The sequence below is a fragment of the Mustela erminea genome, chromosome 4 (genome assembly GCF_009829155.1).
Source record: "Mustela erminea isolate mMusErm1 chromosome 4, mMusErm1.Pri, whole genome shotgun sequence".
Classification (NCBI taxonomy): Eukaryota; Metazoa; Chordata; class Mammalia; order Carnivora; family Mustelidae; genus Mustela; species Mustela erminea.
This window is the reverse complement of record NC_045617.1, coordinates 55,644,305-55,656,601: the sequence shown is the minus strand read 5'-3', so window position 1 is coordinate 55,656,601 and position 12,297 is coordinate 55,644,305. Positions and strand designations below refer to the sequence as shown.

The following is a 12,297-nucleotide window of genomic DNA, read 5'->3' as shown; positions in this document are numbered from 1 at the left end:
TTGCATGTTTGCAAAAGCATTTATTCAGCAGTTACTGGAGAAAGAGTCTACAATCAAAATTACTATCAACTCAGAGTACATTTTTTTAATAGTGCAAGTGTCATGCACCCAAAAATAAATTTCTCACATTTTTTTAACTCCTTATGTTTTGGGCCACTTTTTATTTTCTTAGACCATATATTTAAGTCTACTTTTCTAACTTGCTTTTTTTTTTTCTAATTTGGTTTTTTTCTTTCTCTTCTTAATCCATGGACAACTTCTCATTCTTCTCTCCATACTCCTTCCCATTCATACCCATTCTCTTTTTCTCCCTCTTCACTTCCAAACCCCTAGTTTATAATGGGAACTTATATATGCTTTCTTATTTTTGTTATTTATGTACATGTTTTGTCTCCATCTAGATTAAATGCCAAAAGAGAACAGGATTCAGTTTTTTTCATTTTTGTATATTTAATTCCATATACTTTGAGCATAGTTATTTATGCATGACTTTATAATTAATAAGCTAATAAGATACATGAAGGTAGGTTAAAAGGTAATGTTTTCCTTTATTACAGAGTTAAAAATTCACCACTTAAGCAGTCTCCAGGTTATCAGACAGAACTAGTTATTCAGTTGGTGTGGGTCGGTGGAGAACCACCACAACAAATAACCAGCCTGGCAGTCAATTCTTCGTATGGATTGTAAGTATAATTTATGTGTTTCTCAGTCTCTTCATAGTATTCCATACATTTTTTAAAATTTTTAAAAATAGTATGATCTCTATTACAACATCAATTAAAAAGTTGTATATCTTTAACTTCAAATCAGACTTAGGTGTTTATTTGGAAAATAACTGTTCTGAATAATCTACTCTGGGTATGCTAGCTTATAGTGCTTTCCAAAGCATTGAGATTAAAGTTTAAAGTCAATCTGTACTTTCATGGATATACTCTCAGAAATGATTTCCTTATTAATATTCGGTATAATGGAGGTCTAACAGCCATCAACTCAGAAGACTTTGTTCTAAGCTAATTAAATGTTGAACCAGAGCTATATAATTTCTTCTTTCTATTTCCAAAATTCACTTGTATAAATTATAAAAGCATAGTAATAGTTTGGTAAAGTATTATACTACAGTTGTATCATCAATTCATACTTTTAAGTATTGAGTATGAATTATAATACTTTTTATTATAATTTGGTAGACTTACCAAGTATTTTTGTTTGTTTTAAAAATCAACATTATGGTAGTAGAGAAGCCGTACATCGTTTATTACCAGAGCCATTTATTGGGTCACTTGGTCGTCTTCTTTTATGCTAGCCCTAGGGAGGGACTCATCTTTTTCTTCTTCCTAAAGCTATTACCACTCACTCTATCTCTTACAGTTGTATACCCAGCTAAGACTGGCTATAGTCTGAGATTCTCATCTCTCAATGTCTTTAATTTGCTGCCCCACAGTGTAAGAACATGAACCTTCTCTCTTTTACTATTTCACTGCCCACAACCTTAAAGAGGGAATAAGAAAAAGAACTAACAAGAAATTTCAAAGGAAGTTGCAAATCAGTTGATCATAGGCTGATGGACTCACAGTTAACATTTTTAAAAAATTTATTTATTTTTTATTTTTTATAAACATATAATATATTTTTATCCCCAGGAGTACAGGTCTGTGAATCGCCAGGTTTACACACTTCAGAGCACTCACCATAGCACATACCCTCCCCAATGTCCATAACCCCACCCCCCTTCCCCTAACCTCTTTACCCCCAGCAACCCTCAGTTTGTTTTGTGAGATTAAGAGTCACTTATGGTTTGTCTCCCTCCCAATCCCATCAGTTAACATTTTTTTAGCCCTTGTTGCATGTTTTTAATATTTGAGCTGGCTGCCAAAATTGTTTAATGTGAAATCCATATTTAGAGCTTTAACTGAAAAATCTAATTACCTGGCCCATTGTCTCTAATCTGCTTGGCAGTGGTCAGCATGAACAGAATTAAAACATTTCCTCTTTAGATGGGTCATCTAATGTCCTTCTGTGTCTTGTTTGTCTTACTTACAGAGTCCTTACGTACATTTCAATTTTCAGCTTCTGACTTGAGATATCTTAAAAGAGTCAAATTCCTTTATTCATAGTTGCTTGTTTGTAGTACCTGACTTATAACTGGGAATGTATTTGGAGTACTCCAAAGGGAGACCTCCAGCATTTATGTTTTCCACTTTTTATTCTTGACTGAATGGATTACCAAAACTTTCTCAGAGAGATAATCTGCCACTTCCCTAGTGGAAGAGAATGTCTTTCTCTGAGCTGCTTGAAATGGCCCTAAGTCAGAAAAATAAATGTCACATTTCCTAGCATGGAGATTTATGTCTGTGATCAAGTTTCACTTCCTATGCCAACATATTTTTTTAATGATACAGGCTTTTAATCATTTATGTCTGCAGAAGATCTACATAGTTCCATGAGAAGTCATATGTAACCTGTATTTCCCTGTCTCTGATAGTCTTTAGTTGCAAAGAAGAATTTTCTGGAAAACCCATTCTCTTCCTTTTCAGCCTTATAAACCACGGGTACATTTCCTTATAATTACTTACTTGTGCTAAAATATTTACTCTTTTTCTATTCCCAGGGTAGTTTTTGGCAATTGTAATGGCATCGCAATGGTAGACTACCTCCAGAAAGCAGTACTCCTCAACCTGGGCACTATTGAATTATATGGCTCCAATGATCCTTATCGGAGAGAACCCCGGTCTCCTCGTAAATCTCGACAACCTTCAGGAGGTATAAAGAAAAAAGTCCCGAGTTTTAGGATTTCTATAAATACTGAGTTACTTCTTTGTATATAAATACTTCAGTTAGATACATAGCTTGTCTTACTTAGTCTGTATATGTAAAGTGTCAAAACTAGTATAAGATTTGAGCCTTCTTTGTTTTGTGTTATTAGATTTCACTTTTGTTTTTAATATCCTAGGATTTTAATTAACGCTGGGAAAGAACCACAGTGGCAGGCTTCTTCAGCTAAATTATGAGATGAAAATTTGTGGAATAAAAGTTAACTTCAAAGTTAACTTCAAAGTTTTGCCCCTTTTATCGTTTGGTATTGTAAGACCCAAAATTTGTCGTTCCACCTATGTTATTTAAAGGGATCATTTCCTGTGGAAAAAAAAATGTAAATGCAAAAGTGAATTTGAATTCTATGAAAATGTAGTATTCTTAGATAGCCTTGATTCAGTGCAATCCCCAAATCCATTAAGAGTTTTCTTTATAACATTCTTTTATATTTGCTAGGTGATTAGTCTTAATTTTATAATATTTTTAAAAATTTTTAAAAGATTTTATTTGAGAGAGTGCATGGTGGGGAGGAGCAGGGGAGAGGGGGAGAAGTAGACTCCTAATGAGTAGGGAGCCCAGATATTGGGCTCCATTGCAGGACCTCCTGGATCATGACCAGAGCTGAAGGCAGACACTTAACTGACTGAGCTGCCTGGATGCCCAATTAGTCTTAATTTTAAATGTTTTAATATGTCTAGTTGGTGGTCTTTACCAGTACTTGTCACATTTTTTTTTTTTTTTAAACCTCCTGGCATTGGATCTCTGGCACATAGGGGTATATTAGTGAGGACTGCAGCAGTTACTGGCCTGAAGGCTCCAGTCTCCTCAGGACCTGTTCAAGCTGAACTAGGGATTGAAGGATTGAGGTGAACCTTTTCTAGAGCAGATTTAGCCCATCTGCAGAACGGCAGTGTGCAGTAAAACACTGGGAATCTCTGGTCTGTACTTACAACTCGGTCTCTCTGATTTTAAATTATGAGATTCATTTCTCATTTGCTCTTATGGCATAATTATCTAACATTACCTGTATCACAGTTCATAAAAGAAGAAAAAGAAAGGTGGGGGGGATATAGACCTTATTCTCACTTTGGTTTGATGCTTGAATTTTCTTTTCCATTTTTGTTTTTGTGTGTGATCATTTTGTCATGTGTTATCTTCAGCAGAAATTGTCCCAACCATACCATTCTAGTACCTTTGTCTCCTTTTTTTCCTTCGCTTTTCATTGCTTCACTAAGGCATGCTGATTGTGACTTCTTGCATGTGCGGCCTTTCTAGCTTATATTCTGAATCTGTGAAAAAACTCCGTTCTTCCTTAAGTAAGTTACTTATTCCATGTCAGTAAAGTCATAGCATTTTTTTTGTTGTCTATAAAATCATTTTTCTCATTTATTTTTAAAAGAGTGTGTTAAAATATTATATATCTAAAATGGCATACTCATTCCTTAAGTTCATCGTGTATATGAAAACAGCTATTGAAATGTTTGTGTCCCAACCAGGTTTCTTTATAAAGCAAACTAATATTTAGTATTAGAAAATTAAAACATTGTCATGATAGAGGAGACAAGTACTTTTAGTAATTTTACCACAAACCTGTGTAAAAAGTTTTTTGCTCCTAAAATGAATTAATTTCTCTTCTCCTTGATACCTCATAATAGTTTCATAAAATTGCTAAAAATTAAATACATAAGCTTATCCATACAAGTACAAGCTTATGTACATAAGCTTGGATAAACTTATGTATTTAATTTATGTATTTTGCTATGTGATTTCAAAAATGTTTTTTTCTTAAATTTCATTGCATCCTCTATCCTGTAGTAAATCTCATAATATTATTTATATTATTATTTGTTTTATTTTATATTGAAGAGTTAGGTGTTTAAGTACAGGAGAACTATTTGAGTTTTTCTGTATCAGTTTAAGATATTATGCTCAGTTATAACAATATTTAGGATTGTGTCTTAAATAAAAATTAAAGAAAAGTTAAATTAAAATTAAAAGAAAATTATTTTAAAATGTACTTTAACATTTTAAGAATATTTGTGCTTTATTTCTAAAATATAATTGTTTCAAATAAAATTACATATAAAATAATTGATAACAGAACTCTTTAGCTGTCTTGATAAAAAGGCTATTCTTATAAAAGTGCATATTTTATAATAGGTTATAGAAGTGTCGCCCAAATACCTCCAAATTACCTCCAAATTCTTTTTTAAAGATTAGCTTGGAAAAATGTTTTTACTACTAGTGGATTCTAATATGATTTCATAAAGAGTGAGGTGTTTTCTATTCATGAAATTATCTTGTAAACATTATAGTTTGTGTTTTACATCTGTATTAAAATGCAGTTGAACCCATAACTAAAATGTGTACAGTGATTTCATAATAAAAATTATGAGATTTTTACAGGGACAACTAGTGATAAAGTATTTCCACTACCTGTATATCTGCTTGCTGAAAGTCTTAATTATAACAAAAGTGAAACATGATTAATAGGTGTCTTGTTTTGCTGACCACTTTTTCACTCAGTGAAGGACACAAAAGGGAAATTTTTATTCTGAATATAATTGTAAACCCCAAATAATATCTTTTTTTGGTGATGTGAAAGTGATAAATCCATGAAAAAAAAATTAACTTAGTCTTGGAAATTGATAATAATGAAGAAAGAAATTAGAGGGACAAAGTTGTGCATGACTTTAGGAAAGATATTTTCGAAAGTTACAAAGAAGTAGCTATAAAAATGAAGATTTGGGCTATACAATTACAATTAATTTCAATTCTTCAATATATTCAATAGAATAGAAAAGGAAATAGCTACCAAGCCCCATAAACTAGTTGATATTTCTGTGTGTGTGTTTGTGTGTGTGTGTATTATAAGAAATAAAACAAACTATATAAGAAATGAGGGATATAATCAAGGATGCATAGTAAGTTTCGTATAAATCATTAAGTACTTTGTTGAGTATAGACTGGTCTTAAAAAAATGGGATAGCAAAATGTTTGGTTTCAATGAAAATATAATTAAAGAAGGATTAGGACTCTAGGGATCATTTGAAATGATAGTTGAAAAACAGAATATAGAGCTTAATAACTTTGTTTGTCAACCCTTCATTAAGAGGAATGATTTAACTTTCTGAAAATTATGAAAAATAAGATAAATGAAAATCTAAGCTATATTTTGTATGTAAGGCATACCTTAGTAATAAAAAGTGATAAATTAATAAAAACGTATCAAGAGAATTTGTGAAAAGAATTTGTAAATAGTACTCAAGTTGATAAAGGACAAATAAATCAGTAAATTTGATGTACAGATCATTCAGAATTCTAGAACGATTTGTGTGCGTATTGAAATGCCTGTGTGCATACTGAAAATAGAGCCATCAACTGAAGTCAGCGGGAATCTACTAAAAGTAAAATGTACCAAAATTGGTGTTACTTTTTTAATCTCATAACTACATTGATGGCTCATGGCACCCTGTTGACATAATGTTTCCTAAAGTTAATCAGATACTTAATAAAGAATTCTATGTATATTTTTTATGAACCGTGCAGATGGAAGTGACCTAGTCATTTTGGCAGTTGTAAGATTGATTAAACCAGGAGTCAGCAAACTACTGTCCCTGAGCCAAAGCAGGCCTACTGCTGGGTTTTGCCAGTACAGTTTAATTAGAACAACATCTTGCTTATTTTCTTAGCTGGTCTCAAAACCAATCTAGACCTTCACAGACCAGGTTTGCCAACCCCTGGATTAAACCAGGGTCTATTTGTAGCTAACATTAACTTGTATGTAATGAACCTCAGTAGATATATTATGATAAATAACATATGATTATGGTTTGTTGAACATTTTGAATAGTAAATTAAGCTTCCTACTTAAACATGTGAAAAAGAAGATATGCTTTTTGTCAATAAAGGGTAACTACTACATTTGATGGCAAAGACCCAAAAGATAGTTGTAAGTAAAAATCATAAATTGTACACTGTAACCATGTTGTATAAGCCATAGGATCATATATATCAATCAGTCATGTAGGGTTGGACTTGACTTTTACCCTGAGCCCAATGGAAACCTTAAAATTTCAAAATTGATTATCTAGGCTCACTAAAGTAGTAGATATACTATCACAACTATTTATTATTGAGGTATAATTGGCTATATAATCATTATATTAGTTTCAAATACTGATTTGATATTTGTATACATTGCAAAATGATCACCACAGTAGGTCTAAGAGTCGTCATCTTACATAGTTAAATTTTTTTTTTTCCTTGAGGTGGGAACTTTTAAGATATCTACACTATTATTAACTATAGTTTTGCTGTATATTATATCCCTTATTTATTCTATAACTGGAAGTTTGTACCTTTGACCCCTTTTATCTTTTTTTCCCCCACCCTCCACACCCTGCTATGGCAATCACCAGTTTGTTCTCTGTATCCATGAACTTGTTTCTTGTTTTTTTGTTTTTTGTTTTTTGTGTGGGGGGGGTAGTTTCAGTTCCATTATATCATACAAGTGAGATCATACAGTAATTGTCTTTCACTGTCTGCCTTACTCTATTTAATGTAGTGTCCTTGAGGGCCATCCATGTTGTCACAAATAGCAAAATTTAAATCTTTTATGGCTGAATATATCCCATTCATGTGTTTGAATATATCCCATACATGTGTTTGAATGTATGTATGTGCGTGTATATATATATATATATATATATATATATATACACACACACACACGTGTGTGTGTTTGTGTGTGTGTATACCACCCACATTTTTATATATGCCACATTTTCTTTAGCCATGCATCCACTGATGGACACTTAGGTTGTTTCTGTATATCACTACTGTTTAAAGACCTGCTTTTTTAGTATTCTATCAAGAAGGAGTCCATTTATATAAACAAGTATTTTGTCAAAGATTAAATGCATACCTAAAATTCCATCCATCATCTTTGAACCATAAGAACGAGTTTTTTGTTTTTTCCAGAATCATAGTTTAATAAGTGTTAAAAAGAGAAAAAAATTACTACTTGTTATTCAAAACTTTCTAGTGAAGAAAAATAATATATAAATCAAAATAGAAAACCCTTCTTATAAACTTATTTTGGTACTCCATGTTCTCTGAAAATGTTATTGTGAAAGCTTTCTTAGTGATTGGACTGTGACATCATGTCTGTGTTTACCAAAGGACTGGAAAAGTTGATACTGATCATATATGCACATATGTCAGCATAATAGCTAACTTCTTCTGAGACCTACATATGTAGCCTCCCCAATCCCATCTGCTGTCCAACTATCCCAAAGTCCTGATGTATGTTTATTTGTAATTTTTAAAGAATTTACAGGAATTCTTTTCATTCCAGTTACCAAGGAACTTAATATCATGCAAATTGTTTACTCTGCATATTGCCATTTTTTTAATTCTACATTTTATTTAACTGTCTATAGCATAAAATACCTTGCTATGGTTTCTCCTAAGAATCTAGGCCATCCTATAAGATAGATGAATTATATAATTCATATAAATCTGTGAAAAGGAAGTATTTTTTAGAGCTCTTTAAAAATGTGTGGTATGGTTTTTAAGATGTATAGTCCTATAAGATAGTAATGTACAATATTTTAAATATTGGAAATGTGGAGGCACAAAATTATTTTAAATATTCACAGAAGATGTTTGAAACATACTTAGCAAAAACCACTTTGACATTTGAGTTGAGAAGTTTCTATGATGTAAAAATCACCAAATTTATTACCAAGTATTTATTTTCCTTCAAGAGAAATCCAATAAGTGTATCATATACTCTCAAATTACTGATTTTAAGCGAAGTCCTACTTTGTATCTAATGTCCTTGAAGAATAGTAAATTATCTCTTAGAACTTTTCTTTTTTCTTAACTAATGACTACTATCCTATTTTTAGGTATTTTTAATATCAAATGCTCCTATTTCCTATCTCAAGATTAATGGGAATAGTATCAATGCCAGTACAGTCTGTTCAACTGCTGGGTTTCTACCAATGGACAATCATTAAATGTGTACTGTAAATAGGGCATAAAACTGCACATATGTAAATTTGTGTTGTGATTTGGTTTCTGGTTTTCTTTTTTAGCAGGTCTGTGTGATATTAGTGAAGGGACTGTTGTCCCAGAGGATCGCTGCAAATCTCCAACTTCTGGTAATTTTTTATTTCATTAATAGTTAAAATTCCAAAAAAAAAAAATACAGTGTGAAAATTCCTTTATAACACCTACAAGAACTTTTGTGTCACATATTTTTCTCAAAATGACTATTTTTTGCATTCTCATTAAGTGAAAAAAAATGCACTAGATAAAATCCCACAGCTGTTACCCATTAAGAGTCATAGAACTATTCACTTAGCTTTCTTATGTTTATACTTTTTTAGGGAAAATATATTTTACTTGTCACCATTGATCAGATGGTTTGGTTAATCTACAATGTTGTCTTTGCTCTAGGCTTGCCTGGTGTCATCTGTTAGAATAGTGCTCTAATTCTTGAGTAGTATCCATTTAAATATTACCAAAGATTTTAAACATTTATAATCTAATGGTAACTGTAGACAGAATAATTGTAGACTAATTGTATATGTTTCTGTTTTTGGTCAAAGTGATATTTGATATAATTTTATAGCTATATTAAAGCAGTTGTCTTTTTTGTCCATGTGATATAGGTCTTTATGTAACCTATGTGTATATTAATATTTTAGTGGAACATAACTTTTAGTATCTTTTTAGTCTCCTTAAGATTAAGAGGATCATAATTTTATTATTATTTTAAGTGGATAGAAACTTTGTGAGTCTTTACTACAGGTGAATTCACAGTTCTAACTACCTTATTAAATCATTCTGGCTGGGAATATTTATCAGTTTTGCCTGCAAAGATTGTTCTTAGGATAAAGTGACATAGTTCTCCACTAGATTTTGACCCTTCCATAGCTGATTCTACTACATCAGAAGTCATTATAAACATGGGAACTTTACCTAACTCTCTCATATTTCCGTTTAGCATTTTGTTAGAACTGTAACATTTTTGTGATGTTTTCTTTTTGAAATTGCATTTTCCTGATGTTGCACAAGTTATACCTTAAGATATATCTATCTTCTAGTTTTCTTAATCTTTAAATTTTGTGTTTAAATTGACTCATTAATAGAATATGGAACTTTAGGAATTATTTAATTAGCACCTAATGTTAAGTCTGAACATGGGTACAGTAAAATTTGAATGAATAATATGGAGCAAGTAACTGTATATCTGATCTCACAGAACTAGAGTTATTTCCAAATTTGGAATTCAGAACTGGAGTATATTTATTGCTGTTCTTTGTTCATCTGCCTACAATACTGTTCTGATCTTCTTACCTGTTTACTCTAAAGGCCATATGAATGCAGTTGTCAATATGTTAAGGCTAAAAGCCAGACTGGATAATTTGTACATGTAATTATCTTTTAATATATTACATGGCCATCAAAATTGTTTTGACAAGACTCAGTCCAAATAAATTAAAACTCATTATTATCCTAAGCCAAACTATAAATAGTATATATATATATATATATATATATATGAATTTAGAATAGCCAATAAGAGGTAATTATAGATAAGTATTTAATTAAGTATATTAAAATTTGAGTATATAAATATAAAAAGTATGTAAAAGTAGAAACCCTCCAAATCTTTCTCTGAGAAACTCAAACATTGCTGAACATTTTCAAATATATTTTTTGATCCACATGAAAGGACAGTATAGCTTTAACATACAGAAACTTATCTGACACTAGGTATTTTATCGTTTCAATGAGTTGGAACTACAAAGTAAGAATTGTGACTGCAAAAATCATTGATAAATCAGAAATTCTGATCTTAGATAGAAAACTCTTAACTTGTTTAGTCTTTGATTATGCCCCAAAAGATATAAGATTTTCTGAAGAATTACATGCATTCCTACATATCAGGAAAGATACCTTTTACAAAAAAACAAATCAAACTTTAGTAGACAATAGTTGTGCCTGAAACGTGTTTCATAGAGCAGGAGATAGATGTCACTCATGCATATGAACTAAAACATGTACTAGAAACTAGAATAAAATTCTGGAAAGCTAACCCTTTGACAGTATATTCTTATAGTTATGTCTTTCACTATTGGTCCATCTTAAAATAGTAGTATTTCTTGCTACCCATCTTGAGCCAGTTTTTTAAACTTTGCACATTTGTAACTTTTTTGCCTTCATTCTTCATTCTTCATTCTAATAAGGAAATAAAGGAATAATTTAGAATCATTTCTCTCATCAAACATGCAAATTCTACTAATTTAGGATAGTCAAAAAAGAAAAATGGATGGGGCTAAGTTGAGGTGAATCAGAAGAACCACAAGGTGATCATGTTATTAAAATGGAAAGTAGTAATTAAATTGCCAGCTTCAAGTACTTTCTTGCAGTGTGGTAGGATATATATAAGTAGTTAAATGATACAATATAGATTATTAAACCAATATAGCTAATAGAAAACAGTGTATCATGAGAGAAGAAGAAATGTATAAAAGTGGATTGGGAGTTCAACTGAGTCACTCATAAATACTAAGAGGAGGACCACTATTATAAAAATGAAAAGTAGCCATATACCCTTTATCAAAATCAATGTGTTTATTCAAAATAATAATGCAAATGAAGAGCAAATTTTTATGAAAAGCATTTAAGTCCCATAATCAAAATTGGTTGTCTCAACACTTTAGCTGATTCAAAAAGCTCAATTCAAAGAGCATCCTGAGAAAGTACAAGTAATTTATATAGTTTGGCTTTTCCATTTGTTTTTAAATAAACCAGCAGTCTCTCTGAAATAGCATATTAATTCTGTCATCCTGAATTAACATAAGAACTTCTGCTATCTCCATTTGATCTTTGTATTTCAAAGAACTCAGATTGCTTTACTGAGCACTTTAATTATTTTGAGATTCTGTTTTAGTACTGCATCGGAAATGTGTGTGTGTGCATGTGCCTATGTGAAAATGATAAAAACATTTATTAGGTTATTTCAGTTTGAAGAAAACCCAGGGTTACATAGACCATAATATAAATCCTGCCTTCAGGAGTTGCCATATACCCCAGAAAAACCAAAAAGCTGTAAATATTTTCTGTTTATTTAATCGTAATTATTTGGTAAATATATTCAGATGGGATATGCTGAAAGCATTTTTGGAACTTTGACAAAAATTCTGAAGACCAATAGTAGGCAATTTAAGTTAGGAGAAACATAAATCTTTTCTTTACATTTATGGCTTATGTTGGAAATTTTTTTTGGAAATACTAAAAAATATTTTTTATTGTATTATGTTAGTCACCATACCATACATCATTAGTTTTTGATGTAGTGTTCTAATATTCATTGTTTATGTAAATACCCAGTGCTCCTAAAAAAACATTTTATAATTTTATATTCATATTTAGATTGTAGCTATTGCTCTAATATGAAATATATTA

At 31.0% G+C, this 12,297-nt stretch overlaps 1 protein-coding gene across 1 annotated transcript in view; it reads left to right on the top strand.

Annotated features, from left to right (window-relative positions):
- STXBP5 (syntaxin binding protein 5) overlaps positions 1–12,297 on the top strand; it is a 175,268-nt gene that overhangs the window by 111,648 nt on the left and 51,323 nt on the right. The window contains 3 exon segments of the mRNA XM_032339296.1: positions 558–683; positions 2,609–2,760; positions 8,916–8,981. Coding sequence (XP_032195187.1) covers positions 558–683; positions 2,609–2,760; positions 8,916–8,981 — 344 coding nt within the window.